The sequence below is a fragment of the Anopheles aquasalis genome, chromosome 2, assembly GCF_943734665.1.
Source record: "Anopheles aquasalis chromosome 2, idAnoAquaMG_Q_19, whole genome shotgun sequence".
In the NCBI taxonomy this organism is placed as follows: Eukaryota; Metazoa; Arthropoda; class Insecta; order Diptera; family Culicidae; genus Anopheles; species Anopheles aquasalis.
This window is the reverse complement of record NC_064877.1, coordinates 38,720,001-38,740,000: the sequence shown is the minus strand read 5'-3', so window position 1 is coordinate 38,740,000 and position 20,000 is coordinate 38,720,001. Positions and strand designations below refer to the sequence as shown.

Genomic DNA, 20,000 nt, shown 5'->3' with positions numbered 1-20,000 from the left:
GGACTGTGGGTGGTGGTTCAAAGCTACGCGCGCCTTGTTAATGCCATGCAAATGCATCATCTACACTCGCGCTTGGCGCAATCTTGGCACTGCTTGCTTTGGCGTAACCCCTAGCTGCACTCGAGGAACAGTGCGCCACTCCCACCTTGTTACTGAAAGGTTTTTGGTGCTCGTGAGGGCGGAAAAGCCTCTCGAGTCGAATGAATTATACAGGTTCCATAAATATTGTCTCGCTCATAAGATGTTATCCAACCGAAAGCGCCAAAATCCACAACCAATTAATGTTGTGACCACGGGGAAGGTCAATAAACTGAACTGACTAAACATTCATATCGTAAAACCGTGTGCGCGCACACATATTCCTCTCAATTTCATCTGATGGAGCAGTTTGGTATAAATGAATTATTTAACCGCACCGAAAGCTGTCAAACAAATTAAATTTATAACCACTTCCATCTTATGAATTGCAAGTAATTTTGGAAACTGCCTTTATTTGGTATATTGCATTAAGTTGTCTTCGCTTGTCGTTCAGATTGCGCTCAGTTGTTATTGTAAAACCCGCCAACGGATTACCACGACACGCGTTGCTCAATTTATTCCTTCGTTTTTATATCGGAAACGACACGATGCACGAGAACACCGCTGAATTTAATCTTCCTGTACCATTGATTCTGCAATTCAATAGATCATTAGTTTTTCCGGTCCCCGAACGCAAAGCCATTCGATCGTCAACCAAACGCAGCGGTGGCCACATGTTCGTCTCGATGTTTCTATTGTTGACCGTAGGCCCCGTACGAGGGACGGGAATGGCTTCGAGACTAATTTGAAATTCTATTTCCTTGTCGATCAAAACCGCAACGAATCCCCGACGGTGACGGTCGCACGTTTTTCTCCGACAGACAGCCCGTACCAACCGGAACGCGCGAAGCGTTCGGAGGATTGTCATCGTTGGGCGGGTGGGCAAGATATGAAATCATCCGCCTGTCAAGGTCGGGAACGAAAAAGGTGCGCCACCGTGGTACGATTATGGAGCTGGCGTGTTCGTTCGCGTAGAAGACGCACGCTTCATCGACGGCATGTGACGACGGTTAGAATGGCACAGGGGGGCCTGGGTTTGGCTTTGAAGTTCCCTGTTGCTAGAGCCAAGCGGGTGACACATAAATGCCACATTTACTAAGCTTTGCTCTGGTAGAACTAGCTTTACAGCTGCGGCTTTGCATAAATGGAACTATTTATCCGTTGAGTTGTGGATGCACACCTCGAACGCGCTAATCGTCTTCGAGGTAACTTAGTGTAACTGTATTGTAGATGGACATTTGAGTGGATAAAGATTTATCTGAACTACGTTAGAGATCACATTCGATAACAGATCCAATCAGATATCAAGTTGAAACTCCAATAATATAGAAATTTGTCGAATGTCTCCCCCATCACATCCTTCCTTAACGGGTCCGCAACAGTTTCCGAATGGAATTTGTCATTTCCAAAGTTACTGGAGCCTTACGTGACTGGTCATTCGTGCATCACAACAATTTGAGCGGCACACAATGTACCGCCAGTTGCGGTGATTAGCTTACCCATCTAATGCCCACGACAAGCTGGTCATGATACGCTCGAAACGAACAAAGCGCGCCGTACGGTTGTGCATTCGCCTGGATGCACCGTCGACGAACCGTCGATCTTACAAACAATTGTCCGCGAAGACACGACACGCGAGTGAATAGGCAGTCAGGTAGTCCGGCGGGCACACCGCAATCAAAGCCATGAAGACGATTAACCATTTGAATGCAGCCAAAGCCCACGGGTGCACCGGAATGCACCGTCGGTGTTCGGTTGTTGCACGCTCGAATGGATCTGCCTGCACTTGGGATGGATTCTTCCGCCCCGTTCCCGGGGAGTCCCTGCTGCTGCACCAGGGCATAATGGTTTGTAATAGTGTCAAAGAGGTGGCCCTGTGTGCATGCCATTTCATGGTTGCATAGTCAGGGATAATTCGGTGGCGCGACAATCACTCGCCACGGACTAACTCCATAATTAAGCGCTAGAGCATTCGCCTAATTAGATAATCACAGACACAGCAGACAATCGGATTGGGTGGAGGGGGCTGTTTAGAAATGAATTCAATTATTAATTCAACCCCAATAGCGATTCCATGTGCCGTAGTGCCGATTTGCGTAAGTGGAACTAATCCTACTGTTTGCCACAAAGGAAAGAGTTTTGATGGTTTTTCCCCCATACGCCTTTGGTGGGCTTGTGAGCTTCCTCTCACTAGTAAGTAGCGTATAGCTGGCCTTATCACAGCTAAATAATAACACAAAAAAAACGATAACATGCCTCCGTTAAACCAGACCAGATAGAAGCCCTAAATGTTTACTACGCAGATCACGCGTGCACGAATCGGGATTGAACGAGCGTTTCCAGAGGCACGATCACTGTTATGCGGAACCTGCGGCATGGCAATGGTGTGGAGCACACGGAAAAGAGTAAATATTTTGTTCCACATAAACCGAGCTTCTCAGTGCCGCACCGCCGGGGGTTTCCTTGAGAACAATCCGCGTGCCAGGGGCAACAAGGGGCACTTAACGCACGCGGTGCCGTTCTTCAGACTAAGCTCTTGACCAACTACCCTGACCACGACCCCGACATGGCCATGAATCAATCGTGTGCACCAGCTAACGGAATGTAGCCCGAGCCCGAGCCCGAGAGAATTTGTGGCCCCAAAAAAGAACTCAAAAGGCCCCCGCTAATCGCTCAGGGAAGTGCTGTTAAGACATTCGCTGATGAGCTACCTTCCGAAAAACTGAAAACGGAAGCCACCGAATGGAATCGCAAGGAAGTCGCAAAGTGAACAATGGCCGCTATCGTAGCTCACTAAACGGCTACGGAAAACGAACGGACCGGCGCGGAATCTGACATGTAATTCATGCACCAATACCCGTGCCGTAAACGGGGGCCCGAAATCAACCGCCAGCTGCATCAGTACTTGGAAGTGCCCTTACCCTCGCAGGGCCAGTGTAGTTTGCCAACAGTATGCAAACACTGCGACCGTACAAACGCGCCGTAAGATACACGAGGGACTCCAACGATGATGAGCATTCGTATCACCTTCGACCAGCCACATGGCCGTTTGTGGTTGAAGCGGGCATGGGGAGTAGTAAATGGTGGCCTTAGTGGTCGTGAGCGGTTGAATGTTGTTGGCTCAGCTAGTATGCCAACGATCGGGCGGTTGTGCCTCTCTTACATCTCGCACGGAACCACTTGGGAGGGGATGGAGCTTGCTGGCATGAAGTGAGATCAGCAAATCATGCTCGCACACAAACCGGGGGCTGGTGAGGGGTGCGGTCGGATCCGCGTCGATCAACAACCTTGTTCCACCGGCACATACCCGACTGGAATGCGGTAAATTGCTTCTCACAAGAGGGCAAGGCGCAATGGCGAACACGACGTTTGCCATTCAGATGGGTGAGGTATGCTCATACCGCGCCCATTGGGGGGAGAACCAGGTGAAGAAGATCAGTGGCAAAGGTGCTGAAAATAACAATCGAACAAGCTGTTGACAAACACAATCTCCACAAATCAGAAACGCTGAATTTAATGTTCTCGTCAAACTGTTGAATTTTGATGGTGCGTATATTAAACAATGGCCATGTTTGTTCGTCATTCACGTGGCGGTTATTGGGTTCTTGGGATTAAATTTTAAATTATTTTACGATCTAGCCCAGTACCTTGAAAGGAGCCCCGTTTAAAAGACGGAGATTCGCTTCCATTAGTGCTCCCTCTTTCTGCGATAGGTAAGGCCACGGTGACTTTTACTTATTGCTTGAAGGTTACGACGATAAAGTACAAAAAATAAACACCCTGCCCGGTGTTAAACAACGCATCAGTGAAATCCTTGAAGCATTCTCTTTTCCTATGCCACGGTATTGGTTGTCAGCTTCTGCTCGTTTTCGTAATTAATTATTTTTAGCAAAGTTAAGTTAGTCAGTATACTGTGAACATTATCAAACACAATGCACATACGCCCATGGCGATAGGTAGGTTTGCGCATTAGCATTTATTGGCAATTATTGGAGTGAAACAGTGGACGATGTAATCATGACCCTCTCTCTCTCTCTCCTATACTTTCTTATCAATAGAAAACACCTCTACACCGACGTGGGCACCAGCAGATTGGAACGAGCTCATCCTTGATAAGATAACGGAACGACCGAACGGACGCACTTTCAAAGGAAGTCTCAGATATGCTCCGTATAATGACGCTTGCCGGAGAGCTCTCGAAGCTTTTCCGCCGCCTGTTCGGCCGTCAGATCACGCTGCGCTTGGCAGAGCAGCTCAAAACCCACCATGAACTTGCGCACGGTGGCCGACCGCAGCAGCGGTGGAAAGTAGATGGCATGCAGTGTCCAGTGCTGGTCCGCCTCGGGCCCGACCTGGGCCAGTTCGGCCGTCGGTGCACCGTGCCAGCCCATGCTGTACGGGAAGGAGCACTTGAAGAGATTGTCATACTTGATCGTCAGCTCCTTGATCACGATCGCAAGATTGTTGATCTGCTGCACCGTCAAATCGGAGATGCGTTTGTTGCCATTGCGGGAGATAAGCATCGTTTCGAATGGCCAAACGGCCCAGAACGGAACCACCACCAACCAGTCCGGATTCTCGATCACCACACGCTCCTGTCGGTGGGTGCGAGGCGAATGAAAGAAAGAGATAGAGAGAGAGAGAGAAGAAGTGAGAAAGGAGGATCGCGAAAGGCGGTGGCGAACAGGCATTACCCTTTTGATAAGCTCCTGCTTTACGTAATCGTCCAGCAGTGGTGTGCCGTGTTTGGCGTAGTACTCGCGCAGCTTCTGATCCTTCAACTGGGGCTCATTGGGAAGGAACGAGCAGGCCCATATCTGGCAGTGTGGATGCGGATTCGAGCATCCCATCGTGGCACCCTTATTCTCGAAGATCTGCACCCAACAGTAACGCTGCGCTAGGGTCCGATACTCGGCTATCCACGCGTCAATCACATCCCGTATCTCCTTCGGTGCCATCACTGGAAGGGTTTTGTTCGACTTTGGATGAAAGCACATCACCCGGCAGGTACCGCGGGCCGGTGCTACCTGAAACAGCGGATCATCGCTAGCCGGTGGCTCGGGCACGTCCTCCAGCAGGGCCGGGAAATCATTCGTGAAAACGTGCGTCGACCGGTAGATGGGATTTTTCTACGGTGCCCCGACGATACGCACCGATCCGGAAAGGGAGAAGAGTGAAAACCATCAGCACCGTACCGACCGACCGTTCAGGAGAAGGAGTGGGCAACAAACTTACGATTCCACTCGCACGCGTCACACCCGGACAGAGCGGGTTCGTTGGATCGAACGCCGGTAGATCGTTCCGCTGTGGCGTTTCCTCCTGACCTGACCAAGGTCGTTTCATACGATGCGGACTCACCAGCACCCACTGTCCGCTAAGCGGATTGAAGCGCCGATGTTGATGATCGGTCGGGTCGAACATCTCACCGCGAATCGTTGCACTAGACTGGTGATAATGACTCTATTGATTGGGGGTCCATTTCGCTCCCCCAGCCGCTGGCCGCTTGTTATAATGCGTGGCTTAATCGTACCGTAGAGATAACCGGTTGACATTGTGATAAGAGGCCGAAGTAAACAATCCCTCCCAGCAGTGCTGCCAGTCCGCCCGGTTTTTAACGCGATTAAACGGTATTTCAATTGCACCGTTCGTTTCGTTGAAAAGAAGATCGCGATCGGTGATCGTACACCGCACTGCCCAGCAGAGTTCACAAGAGAGCCGACACCTGCTTTTTGAGGGACCACCACAGCTTTTAAAAGAACATCACCAACACTTACAGGCCTTCTAATTAATTGCCTCTCGACGGGATGTTGGACTGTTTCTACCACGGGCGGGATCCCGTTCTGTGTGCGGCGGTTTGATGAAAATCCCCAAAAACCAAGAAACAGTTCGCTACACCATATACCGCTACGCTGGTTGATCTATGAGCTGATCGTTAGTCTTCGAGTCAGGCACCAAAGAAATGCTCGCCATCGTTGCGCGTTGCAGGTTGGGTAACGATGGCCACATCTTACCCATTAGCCCGTGCTAAGAGGAGGGCCAAAAGATAAGACAGAAGCGAGCAAGAGGAATGGCTCCACTGTGGCGGAAATTAAACAATCCCGCGTATGATGTAACAAGCGGCTTCCCTCCTTCCAAGCGTGCACTATGGGGATGGACTCTATTGCCCCCTGGGAGGGGCCGGGTTACTTCATACCACTGCTGGAGAACATATTTGATGGGAACCAGTCCAGTCCACGACGTTCACAAGAATGTTGAACCTTGATCACGCTGGTCATCGGTCTCTGAAGCTGTAGCTGACCGTGTGCATTGATTTGACATGCTCCAGTACAATCGAGATCGAAAAGGGAGCGCCATGACATGGAATGTTGACCTCCAATCTGGTTAGGTAAAGCCAAACACAACCTGAAGGCGATCGAAACAACAAGCGCTCGTTACAAGCGCTTGTAAAGGTTTTAGTCCGGTGTATGCTCGTAGACGAGGACAACAACGACCACGACAGGCTAGTGTGTAATAAAAAAAAAACGATGATTACAAGCCCAGCGACCGATGGCGCAGTTGCGAAAGGGACGTTAATCAAATGGACAAGACATACACGCTGAGGCATAATAACGCTATCCACACAGCCAATGCTTATCGCTGGTTGGCAGCGAAGTACCTTGCTGCACCGAGGAATGCAGTAACATTGCAACAGGTGCCCCCTAATTCCTATGGTCCGTGGGACTCATGGCTCGTGGTAGTGATGTTGTGTTTCTCTCTGGCAATGCCCCAACCTAAGATCGAAGTAAAAAAAGGATCATCAGCAGCACTATGCATGGGAACAGGGAAAAACGCTTTTCATTTCCTTGCGCTCCTCAGAAGCTCGTGTAGGTCTAGACTTGCATCACTGGACATAAGACCAACTGTCTGGTCAACTCTACACTTCCTAGACATCAACAATCACACACAATTATTGGCTGCAGGTAACATCGACTGCCGCCTTTCATGGCATTAAGTTTGCTTGTTTGCTTTGGCCCAAAAAATATGAAGTGATAAAAAGCGACCACACCACACTACAATTACTGATCAGCATAAGAGCTGACCACCACAACCACCACCAGCACACTCCACGAATCGGTTGTTTCGATTTCGTAAGCAACTTTTTGTTCAACGAAACCTTCCAATCGTTTCGCTCGTACCACTCGATCGGTCAACGGCAAACCTATCGAACCTCCAAACCATGCGCATCGTCCCCTCCTTCAATGTTGCCAGCAAGCGCAGGGTTCGTTGTCATGCGGCATCGTCGTCAGCGAATGCCGGGCCACTACCAGCGGCGTTCACGGCGGTTGTGCAATATGCGGGGCATAAAAATGGACGCCCGCGAACGCGGCGAGAAAGCGACCAGTGACCACCGCTGTCGGTGGAATGGGTCGGTCGGGGTGAAGCCTTTTGAACCCGCTCCCCGTTCCACGGTCTGTCATCAGTCGATCGTATGTCCGATCGATCGAAAACGGGTGGTACGAGCGCGTCATCCGTGACCATGTTTGTGACAAACAGCTCACAACAAATAGCGGACTCGAGCTCGACCACCAAGCTGTTGGACAAAACATATTCCAAGCACAGCCGGCAACAATCGATTTCTCCTGACGATGGAAAAACGATGGCACCCTCACCCGCACGACACGGGTCGCCAGCTCAGGCTGCTGAAGGCTAAAGGAAAAATTCGCTCGCGAAAGGAAGGAGAAGGATGGTTACGAGCGGCGCGACCACGGCACTTTGGTCCGGTTCGGTTCCGTTCCGTCGTGTGCGTCTCGCCGGCGCACTTAATTAGTGTTATTAAATTCAGTGAAACTGTGATTTTGTTGGGCGGTAAAATGTGTAGCACGCACCGCGTCCACGTGAAGTGCCACCGCGATTAACGGCACGGATCGCCCAAGGATGCAGCAAAACGCGATCTCGAATTTGGTTTATTGAACACCGTACCGGCCCCATCGACACGTTCAACAAATCGGCGCCGCAAAAAACCCATTCGTAATGACTGTAACTTCTCTAAACACCGCACCACGCGGGCTGGCACCATACATGCATTGTACCGGCGGCATCATCTTCCGGTTACGTAAAGCATGATGATGATGATGATCGCTTTTCGCATTTCACCCCCGGTGGGAGGGACCGGTGGCCACTTTACACAACCAGAGTGGCCACATGGCTGTGGCTTGCGCACCGTAGCATCGTTTGCCCGAAGAATGTAATAATGTTTTCGATTTTCCATCGCCAAAAAACACCACCTCCCCTCGTCATCATCTCGCCACTTTTCGGTTTCGATCTGATACGAGCAGCGGAAGAAATGGGAAAGTGAAAGGGCCATATGGAACAGCTGGCTACCGGAGCTATGGAGTCCGGACGATGGTCACAAAATGGTGTTCTGTGTGTAGCTTACAATCAAACTTGATGGGACGCCGGATGAGCTGAAAATCAATTTCACTCGTTCCCAGTCATGCGATGCTGTGCGATCGCTCTTCCTAACAAACATTCCAACCTGCTGCCGGTGCCAGAACCTGCTTGGTGACGCCTCGAAAGGCCACAGGTCTTTTGCTAACAACTGGCAGTCGATAATGTTGCCGCTTATCAGAGCTAAAAGCTGTCTAACCTGTTTGATGGCGATCGAAGCGAAATATCTCGTTCCTACTTGACGCAAACCAGTCCTTCCACTCGGCAAGGACACCTCGAGGAGGATAAAGGTCGCACCAGCCAGAGCTACGAGCGTTTGGTGTAGCGTTCGATCGAGAGAATACCGGCGAAGAGTTTGTCACGCGCTCGCTCGCTCGTGCTACTCCAGACAAGGCATTCCTGTCCGGCCAAACATACTCCATCGCCCATTCTTCGCACGTCTCGCGCTAACCACGGAGTCGGTTTCAAATCAAGTGAAGGCCATCGATACGAGGCCGTCGATGAGACCCCGGTGTCGATTCCTTCCGTCCGTCCGTCCGTCCGTCCATTGTCGTAAAGTGAACGTGTGACTAGTACCGACAAACGCATACACGCTCGATAAACCTCCCCGTTTTAGTGTTGAATGGGGGACACTTTAGTCTTCGAAAATCGAAAGTCGCTGAATGCGAATCAACGCGAGGAGCTTCCACTAGCGGACAGGTGAAGGTACCGTGCGGCGAAGGCAAAGGCAGCCGATTACCGCCGTGTTGTTTATGGGAATGTTTGAGCAAATTAATTTTCAATCCGATCGGATCGGTTGGGTGAAAGTGAGCGACAATGCGCTTGGACTTGTCGGGAGAGCCTCGAGAGCTTAACGCATAGTAAATACCACTCCGGTTAGTGTGTTGTAGTTGATCAAATCCCCTCCGGATCACCTTGTGCCGATTGACGAAGATTCTAGTAGCTGCCCCTCTCTTTTGGAGTCTGAAGCAAGCAATCTATACCGCACACAGGACATAACCACGTCCAATGTCGACCAATGCCGGCACTGCATATGCGCCTTCTGACACGCTAATGATCACGTGGCACTTTGAATGCACCTTGCGCTACCTCCTCGCAGCTCCTACAACCGTCATCTAGTTTCTCGACGTAGCACAACGCCAGCGACGGAGCAAGTCGTGCCGCACGGCAATTAACTGATCCGGGGGGACGGGGATATTCTTCTACAAACCGGCCTGCACCATTATGCGGCTCGGCTCGTCCCTAACTCGATGGTCACGAAGTGAACTAGTTCGATCGCGGCAAGACTGCGCTGGACAACGAGAACTGCGTGCCGATCTGGCATTATGTAACGAAATGTGTAAAATGAGTCAGGTCGATTCCAGCGATCGATAGGCTAACGATCCTAAGGGGACAACATTTCAATTTAATCCACCAATGCGATCGTTTGCTCAAGGCTACCGAAGGCACAATGGATCGTTAGAAGTTTCTTGTAGCGCTGGGTAGCGATGCCAGCGGCACTGAGACCGAGTGGTCTAGGCACGTAAGATGACCTTAGATGATGACGCCATTTTGTTATAGTGGCTTCCGTGTGATCGCTTCGAGCGCCTAGAATCCAGATTGTGCAGATAAGTAATCTCTAGGATCAACATTGTGTAACCGCGTTTAGCGCCGTGGTGGATACAAAGTCGCACAACACGAGTCAATTCAAATAAAACTCTCCTAGTATTAGATCACCCACTCGCGGACCGTGATCCGGTATGGAAGTGATCGCAAAGACGATAAAAAAAAGGTTGGTTAAATTCGCGAACGCCACTCGTGAGTGGCTTGCCCCGGTACGTGACGATCATTCCGCATTATGTCATCACATCCCGGGAAGTCGTCGTTATGGATGGATTTTGCAAAGAAAGACGGCCACCGAAACGGGAGATAGACGGCCTGACGATGGCCGTACGGCTCGTGTGCATTCGGCCCTGTCGTCGGTGCAGAAATTGGAAGAAAGAAGCGGTGGTCATTACGAAAGTCATGAGGCCACAAATGGCATCAATGAGATGCGACTTTCCTTTCCTCTAGCCGAGCTCTATCCGGCTGCAATGGCGACAGAGAAGAGAAAAGACGTGAAATGGACCGTCAACACCGTTCGATTGTAGCAATTTCACTCGATTGCCATCCAACGGCGGGCAACATAGTGGTTTAGAATCATGTAAAAGGATTGTTTACGCGGCGGTAAAACAAGAAAGAGAAGGAGAACGAACTGATCGCGAGTAAGTGGAGAGCTCCCCAGAGAGCTAAACGTGCGCCACGGCGTGCCGTTCCAGTTTTGCGCTTCAATAGACAGCTACAGCTGCTGCTGCTGCTGCTGCTGCCATGTTTAATGCTCTGTTGGAGAGCTAAAGCAAATGTTCAACAACAAATCGTGCAGGCTGGGAGGGTGGTAGATAGATCGAGAGCATTTCGATCACATGCCGGCATCGTAAGCAATTAGTGTGTGACCAAAGACTGGACCAGGCCCCCCGATTCTGTACCTCCGGGCACACCGATCGCCAGGATGAATGATTTATGATTATGCTTTCCTTTGCCGTTGTGCGAGATTCGATCGAGCGTTGATTTGCGTTCAACCATTACAATGGCGATCTACGAGTGCGGCAAATGGAGCCTAAAAGTGGGGCACGCGTTCGACATCGTACACAGTTTGTTCTCGTTTGCATTTATCCAGCAAGTTCCTTTTCTGCATCTATTTATGCAACTGTTCAAAGGAAACGATTTATTCGATTGTCGCGATATAGCGTTCTCTTCGCTCTCTCTACACATGGAGTCCACCCTATTCACTTCGAACTGTGAACACTTTAAACGAATATAACTTATGCGCCGGTATGACAAATGACTTTGAGGGTTTCCTTTTCAAATCCCAAGCACACAATCCATCATATTTATGCTCGCCAATCGCCAATGCAGCGAATGCAAGACGTATAGACGCCACGAAGGGCTGAAGGAGGGAAAATAAAAATAGTGAAAATGCCTACAGCGTGCAGCGTCGCATGAACCAACGAACCATTACCAATCAATTGCCACCAAGACCAAGATAGGCTGGAAAAGAAGAAAGTTGTAGTGCGACGCTTTGCAACGATGTGCCTTCTGCGACGGCAGTGCTTTGACCACTGATTACCGTGACGATAGCGAGCGAGAAAGAGGGAGCGAGAAATGATGATGATGATGATGATGATGATGCTACTACCACCGATTGCGGCGGGCTTCTCCTCCCAGCCGTGTTACGAGATTTATCAACGCCAATCACGTGTCCGATTCGTAAGCGCATGCATGTAAGCATGTGGCACTCTGTGAGAGCCATCATTAATGCTGGCTCATAATATTATTGCCCGCCGACCATATCAAGATCGAACTTCCTTTCTTCCTTCGATTGACGTGAGTGTTGCATTTACTCAATCGAGCAGCAGGGGCGGTCCTCGACGCTTTGCTTCCATTTCAAAGATTGGCTCCATTACCACCACATAAAGACTTCCTTCGAACACCGCACCGCATCCACATAACACATGCAGATTAGATCATAAACAACATGGTGATAATTAAAGTTTATTGAACTAAATCCAGCTCTTCCGAAGAGTCATCACACGTACGACGACGTCGCTTCTTCAGCTGCTGCTAATAAAACTGCCGTGTGGTGTTCAGAAAGTAGCACAAGATGGCGATCGCTCCTTTTTAGTAAACGCATCACGCAAACGGAACACACGAGATCACGTCACATCTTGGCCCCAAAACGAAAAGCATCGGGGGGCACCGCGGTGAAATTCGAACGCTTTGAACGCAGAACAACACATGTTTACCGTTTGTTGCGGATGCTTCTTACCCCTTTCCCTGGCTCACATGTTGGTCATGTGGTCGGTGCGCGATCATCAGCGGGATCATCGAAGATCACGGCTCATTTGTTTACACACACCCCTTGGCGGGCGTAAAAGTTCATTGTCCAGTCCCCGTTCACGGCCCCGCGACAGTGGGTTGGGTTGCCATTTAACACACCGTTGTACCGCACCGAAAGGACCACGCCACAATCTCTCTTTCGGCCACGGCGCACCTCTCCGTGCGCGAGAACAGGTTCGGAAACGAGGACACCGGTCCGGTCATTTATGAGGGGGTGACACACCGCCACCACCGTTCGACAACTTTCACAAACACATGCCAGGCCAGGTCAGGCCCGGCCAGGCCCCTGGCCACCTGTCCGACCAGCCAGCATATGGCAGCGAATGTGTTTTTCGGTTCGGTTTTCGGATCCGATCCGATTGACGGACTGACCTTGACGGGGAGTGCAATGAGAGGCGTGCACATAGCCATAGTGGCCACCGGCTGGCTGCCCAAAGCGTAACAGAGCAGCAGCCACCGTCGTTTATTGAACTATTTTTAAAGCCCCAAACTCCCCCCGCTCCAAGGACGCAGAACTGAGTGAGAAAAAGCGAAACCCGAGGGGAGAGGCACTGTAATTTCGGTAGCATAAATCATTCAAGTGACTGCCCAGCCCCTCTCCGGCACCATTAAAATGGCGTTGCGTGTGAACTGCCCAGACATGGCAATCATTGGTCCGGCCACGAGCAGTCACACCGAGAGCAGAACTCTTTGGGGTCCTTCTTAAGAACTCGGGGGTGGTGAAGAGCGGAGGGTAAATCAATCCGGAAAACTAGGGTAGCCTTGTAAAGGGGGGCTCTGGCTATGGGGACGTCGTCGTCCACGTCAATTACCACGAGTGGTGGTCACGAGCGAGTGAACTGGACAATTGTCACTTCACTTGCCGTACTCCGATGTGCCAATCCGACACAATTCACCTGCCAACCGGTGCTCGTGGTGCTGGTGGTTACACAGCTAGCGTTTTTCGTCGTCGTCGTCGTCGTCGATGGCATGGTGGGACGGAGTTGGTGCGTGGTACCGCGGTACTTCGGTGCAATTAACGTTCGCTCGCTAGCTGCCGTGGTCGCGAATGGCACCCCAGGAAGAACAAGAAGCAACTGAAGCCACAGTGGGTCCCAAGACACGCGCTTGTGGTCAGGGTGTGCGGTACTAGTGCGAGATGAGACAAATCCCCCTCCTTCCGCTCTGTTCCGATTTATGGATCGGCTTCACTGGTTATGCATTAGAGGCAACGTTACCATCGAAAGGCGACCATTCGTTTGTCCATTTGGCCCGCTAGTGGGACAGAAAATGTGTGGGAATCATATGGAGTGGTCCCCCTCCCCGTGGCGGTGACCCAAATTTCCACCTTCAACTCATTGTGCAATCGAATGTGACAGTATGAAGCATTGAAAAGGTCATCTGTTGCTGCGGATTGCCATCAGGTGGTGCATCACATGGTTGCGTAGCGGAAACAGATGGGTTCTTGGATTGCAATAAGCGAGCGTCGATCTTCTGTTCTAGATTATGTTTTCCAGGACACAAATAAGTATAGCGCGCATAGCAAAATATTCACTGTAAAGCCATTTGGCGAGTTGCGAAACTTTAATTGAAATTGCATAGTCACGATAGCAACTTTGTTTTGCATCCTTCAAACACATACCATAGTTCTTTACAGTGAATTTCCAACCGAGCTGGATAAAAGCAACTCTGGCAGAAAGTTTCTTTCATCTTAACCCTGCTCGACAACGATAGCAGCTTGATTTCAGCCCATTTCTGGTAGTTCTTAACATAATGCTGCTGCCGTGACCAGACCACCTTAACACCATCCTATCGTCGTTGTCTACTAGTGCTCACATGGCAACCCACGTTTCAAAACACCCTTCATTAAGGAACTGTCCGGGGCACAGAAGCTTTGGGTGCACGCGCCACTCAAACTCAGTGATAGACGGGTTGAAGCCACGCGACTTCCTGACTTCCAGCTCGCGGCCAGCTCGTGCCGGAAGCGTGCCTCTCCACTCGGCTCCGGTCACCCGGGAACCTACCCAAAACAACCCTTACACGCTAGCTGGTAAGTGGTGTGCCAGTGTCGATCGCTGTTGCGCGGTTGCGCCGTGGAAATGGAACACAAATATGCGCGATTCGCGCCAGCGTCAGCGTCCACGGTGCCGTCGGAACCGTTTCGTCAATATCGGACGCGACGGAGACACCGAGGAGAGCCGAGGGGTGGCGGTCTACAAATTACCTCGCCCATTACAGTGCTTACGCTTTCATCCGTGGCCAACCCTTTTCCCCTTCTCCTGTGAGACGCGTGCGCATGTGTGTTTACCTTTTCTCTTTGCGTGCGGCGAGCGGTTTTTCCTTTTTTTTTTTGCAATTTCCACCCGAAGAGGCTCGTTTGCGGGTGGCTCTTTGGTGCCGTGCATGGCTTATGGGCGAAGCACACGGCCAGCCACGGAAGTCCGTCCATTGCGCGGTGTGCGAAAGCGAAAATGCGCTCCTTTAACCTGTTGCATTCGCGGTGGACGAGTTCGTCGTCTATGCGCCAAATCGCTTGGTGTAAGTCGTTCGTATGGCAGACCACGTGGTGCTGGCGGCTAAACACGCTATACGGCTATCGTACCGGGCCAAAAAGGGTGCTTTTGAGCATCGATTATTTATTGGTTTGGCACGGTTTATGGTCATCATCCGTGATGCGCAGGCAAAATTTCGATTGTGGTCGATGTTCAGATAATGGAGAGCAATTTTGCTATTCAAGCAGTTAGTGCCACGCCAATCGATTCACCATTCAGATACCGTGTTGTCTATTGTTTCATTTCGAGCTGTTAATGGTACTGACCGACCTGGGTTGACCGATTAAGCGCTTCATCCTGTCCAACCCCAGATTCCAATCGATGCGTTCCATTCGGGAAATTCTTCATCGATTGCCCCAATAATTGCCCATTCACCGGGCACGTTCCCTCCTTCCCGGGTTGCCCTAAAAGAAAAAAATAAACCGATCGCAATCTCGCGGATGACAAAATGGCTTTTCTCGTTCACGCTCGTCCGACCACCGATGATCTATCATGCGAAGCGAAGGCTTCAATTTAAATCGTTGGAAACCCAGAGGCCCTCCATCTTACGCCATTTCCGGAGCAGTGGCACGGCCAGAGTGCGCGTCGCGGACGAAGACAATTTCCCAAGGTACCTCACCTGCCCCTTCCATCCATCAACTGAATCGGCAAGGGCAGCCGATGGTCCCGGCGTGTCCACCGATCCACCATGTCACGCGTGACGGTGCCCTTGGTTACGGTTTGATAGTTACAAATTGATCGCCATCGCCATCGTCTTCGCCGTCATCATCTTTGTCGCCATTTTCACCCCATCATTGTGTGCAGGCGGGTTCGTGTGTGGGTGGTGGGTGTTTGCTATTGTTCCCACGACGCATCAACAGCAGAAGCTGAAGCGATTAAAGCTGGCATCTTTGCGTCGATTGTATCGCTCACTTGCGGAAGGCGGCATTACGATAATTAAGTTGATATCATTTCAACGCCCCCCTATTCATGCCCACGCACATCCACAACCACATACGAAAAGAATTTAATATGTTTCAAACCGAAACATTTGACTTTTTGTAGCGAATTTTGCGTGAATTTCATTAGCTCATTTGTAGTAAATGGCGGCACTTCCAGGCACGTTACTATTCACATTCACTCTTTCGTTCCAGCATACCAACACACCCGGTCATTAGGAAAAGTGGAAATTATCGAATTACTACCATTTACCTACCATTCCACTACGCTGTCGATGCTCGCAGCTTCGCTTCTTCGATCACTCGTGGCAGCTGCGGTCGCAAGGAATGGCAAGGAACAGACCAAGAGATGGTGCCTCTTTTCACCGGTTCCAGCAAACACCGGACCACCATGATCTACACCACATCTTTCACTTGCTCACCGGTGCATTCAGGCGTGCGGTTTTGGGAGAAAACCACCCAACGACCCTCGCAGCCTCGCCGATCGACGCTTGCAGATCACTTTTTGTTACCGTTTCCCTTCCCCGTTGCGATCGTAGTTGTTGTTTTTTTATTCTTCATCCAACTTCTTTCGTAGGTGTGTTAAATATTGATTACAGTTTGAAGAGAGGGAGTCAACAAAAAAAAAACCGCACCCCCTCACGGGAGAAGCCGTATCACAATCGAACCGTGGTGCAGCGAATCCTCGGTTGCAGTGTGTGGTTGCTTGGTAGTTTTAGTGCGCCACTTTAGGGCAACAGTTGGATGCATTTTGTTTCGTCGCGCTACTGCATCCACGGCCTACCCCTCCGCTCCTCAAAACGAAGGGAAACGAAGGGAAATGGATGCGCTTTTCCTTTCGTACCCCTGAACGGGATACAACAGGCGCCCGTGGTTCCGGCTTTATGATCGTGAAAATTGAAACCAGCTAATGTGCCACACCGGGGTGGGACCCCACTGTCTACGCTAACCAGCATCATCCGATTAGAAAAGAAATCCGTTCCATTCCAGTGGCTTAGAAAAGGTATGAAAGACAAATAAAAAACAGACGACGGATCGGATCACTCTTGATTCCGTTTATCATGCGCCTGCGGTTGCGATCGAGCTGATCCTCGATCCTTTACTGCTTTGCTGAACGCAAACAACGCAGGTAATTGCTGTTGCTGTCAGTATCGCATTATCGTATCATATCTTCATCCAGCCCAATATTATTGTGACTGCTACAGCACCGATCGTGTTGATGCGTTACCCTAACGGTCACCCTCGCTATGTCACCTACGCGATTTAGCGAACGAGTGAATTATGACACTCCGCGCAGAGCGAGTTTCACTCTCAACACACCCCCGCACGGTGACCCGGAGTGGAGTTTGTGTTGTTTGTAAAGCTCATGGGCCCCCAAATGTGTCGCATTATGCTAATGTATGCCGTTGCTCCCAAAAACGGTGTCGAATTTCTTCATCTAGCGCACCATAAAAATGGCCCAGAATGCAAACCGGGCAGTCGGTGGGTATTATAAATTGAAAACGTGCTCGATCAGTACCATAACCACACTAGAAGGGGATTCGTGTGCCACAAAGCGGTCCACCATCGTCGCTCTAGCCGTGCTCTAGTAGTGGCTCCAGCATTATGCTGCGCACCGATATCCGATGCTCTTTTGTTCGTGGCGTCACGACGCTCTCCCTGACCAAGCATTAGAGTTAACATTAAGGCGACCCTTTTATGATCTAACAAAGTTTATGCGCGTGGTGCACCTTAAGAATGGTCTGGAACCAGCTGCAGCGGAAAAGGAAATGACACCACACGAACGCTAATTGTTGCGCTACTGGAATTATTCATGCCCATGGCGCGATCGTTCGCTCGATCGTGTGGCTTTAGTGGCTATGACCACGCAGCCATGCTAGCATGTTGCATGCATAAGGAAGAGGAATTTCCTTCTTCAGCGACGGGAAGAACGGCATAGCATAATCAGAGCAGCTACAAGGTGAATACAGGCCCCGCGGTAGCATTAGATATACGACCGATTGTGCGCACCTGGTACCAACGGTGTCCTGCTCTCGCGGATAAATATCAAAGGACCAGCGCGAAGCATCTCGCCGAGCAATGTGCACAGCACCGAGCACAGGCCTGATCCAAGGTGCAGGTGACACTCTGAAAAACTCGTTTTTCCATCTTTTTTTTCTCCCCGTCTTTCTTCCTGCGAACCACACGAAGTGATCACTTCCAGCGCGATCCAGCGATGTGGATGCAAACGTCGGCTCCAAACTTATCCGATTTCAATTCCAAACTTCCTCAAAAAAACGCGGCACCCTGGCGTGGAGTGGCGCGCCAGGAATCGGAATGCTTTCCATCGCGCTGTGGCGGCCATTTTCGCTCTTTCCCCCGTCTGTCTTGTCGACGATCCACGGCATGCGTGCGTCTGCATGTGCGCCTGTGTATCTCGCTCGATGGTGCTTTGAAAGCTGCGCAACGGCCCAGGCACGCAATAGCGACCGATGGACGACCAAAAACCGGCTTCGCTTCGGGCTATCGCCTGGTCGCCGCCACTGACCACCGGTGGTCAGCTTTTTATTTTTTGGGGTGGCCACAAGGGAAACTGGAAACGATTTTAAAGTTTCAAACCATTTGGTGCCTCACTCACCATGATCGTCACCAGCGAAAACGTGGACCGAATCGACGGTCGACGATCGAAAGCGGGTTCATATCGCTCAATATCACCGCTGTAATGGCGTTCGGTCGACAGGTTGGCGAAGTGTAAGTAATGCTCGATTAGGATCTTTGCTTTTCTCCGATTGCTATCAGAAGGCGACTGGCACCAGCAGCAGCAGCAGCAGAAGGCAGTGGCATGTGACAAGAGAGATGAATTTTTGGCCAAACTTGTTAGAGAGAAAATGTCCACCCTTTGACCGTGGCCTAACGAGCGGAACTCAACCCAACTAGCCCTCCCTATATGTCGCACATTGAATCATATTTCATCCCTCAAGAAAGGTTAATTAATGATGTCATCACATCGCGCCACATAAACGCCGATGATCTTCCGAACGATCGGTCCAAACCGAAGCATCGATCGCGTGTAATGGGAAGCTCATTAGCGCCGGGTTAGAGCTCGTCGTGTAAGGACGCCAATTAGGCGCACGGACGACGTTGTTTCTAAACGCAGGGCAATTATTTCGTTTTAAGTAAACTCAGCCAGTGAGCGGCTGGATTCCTCTCGGTTGATATCTCTATAAACCTACCTCTAAATGGTGTTTGCACGAGGTTGCCAGCGGAATTGCAGGTTACACTGGCTGCTGGTGAGGGTTATTTTTTCTTATCGATTTGTCTCCACTACACGTTGATCGATCGCTGGAAGGTTGGGAATGTTTCGTGCTGCTATGCGCTGCCCTTTGCTTCCCTCTAGTGCAGACCTCGTGTTCGTGGTCTGGAATCTAGTAGCTTTATACGACTCTTTCCAAAGCTTTTTTATATCACACCACAACCGCACTGTTACACACTGTATTTAAGGATTAGAAGCTGTTTTAGCGTAAATGCTTCACCCGGCACGCTCAACACGTTTTCGCAACCACACGGCTGGTGACTGATTTATGTTGGCGCCTTTTTTTTCTTCACTTTTTTACGCTTTTAAGGGCGTCCACTTTTTGCGGTTTGTCACTTTTCTTGTTGGCTCTTTCGACAGCAAGAACTCCACTCCCCGATTCCTTTTGCTCTACCCTCTATCTGTGCAAAACGAAAGCAATGGGAAGGTGTTAAGAAATGGAATTGATTTTTTTTTTAATTTATTCATGCTCCGCCGCTTGCTGCACACTTTTTCATCGAACAAACAAACAAACCCCAGACACAATCGAAACGGTGTGTGGCCATAACGGTGGTCGCGAAATATTCGGAAAAAAGGGGATCGGGAAAAAATCGGCACAAAAGGAAAGGGGTGAGAAGATAGAGAGGAAACCGCGAGGAAGCAAACTATCGCCAACAACAGATTAGCTCGCGATGCTTCGCGATTGAAACCAAATATTTTGCATTCCTTGTTTCTCCTCCTTCATTCTCGCTTCTCTCGTATTTCCTTTCGCTAACACTCTGGAGTTAGGTTGGGTGACATTCCACTGCCAAGGCTCATCACAAATCGGTGGACAAGGCT

The 20,000-nt window shown here is 50.4% G+C and overlaps 2 protein-coding genes across 6 annotated transcripts in view; both read right to left on the bottom strand.

The window, feature by feature from the left end:
* The window catches only part of LOC126569630 (uncharacterized), a 22,881-nt gene that overhangs the window by 2,360 nt on the left and 521 nt on the right, over positions 1–20,000 (bottom strand). For all 5 annotated transcript variants that reach the window (XM_050226858.1, XM_050226861.1, XM_050226857.1 and 2 more), the window contains exon 2: positions 19,102–19,582. The gene's annotated coding sequence lies outside the window, so the exon portion shown is untranslated. The remainder of the gene's footprint in view (positions 1–19,101; positions 19,583–20,000) is intronic.
* Positions 4,024–5,581, bottom strand: LOC126569628 (probable galactose-1-phosphate uridylyltransferase). The gene is made up of 3 exons (XM_050226855.1): positions 5,314–5,581; positions 4,773–5,207; positions 4,024–4,673 (listed from the first exon to the last, which is right to left on the bottom strand). The coding sequence occupies exons 1-3, from the start codon at positions 5,497–5,499 to the stop codon at positions 4,236–4,238; spliced, it is 1,059 nt and encodes a 352-aa protein (XP_050082812.1). The 5' UTR covers positions 5,500–5,581; the 3' UTR covers positions 4,024–4,235.

Coding starts and splice junctions, on each gene's coding strand:
- LOC126569628 (XM_050226855.1), bottom strand. CDS start 5,499: ATGTTCGACCCGACCGATCATCAACATCGGCGCTTCAATCCGCTTAGC. Junction 5,208..5,313: donor TGACGCGTGCGAGTGGAATC/GTAAGTTTGTTG, acceptor GGGGCACCGTAG/AAAAATCCCATCTACCGGTC. Junction 4,674..4,772: donor AGCAGGAGCTTATCAAAAGG/GTAATGCCTGTT, acceptor ACCCACCGACAG/GAGCGTGTGGTGATCGAGAA.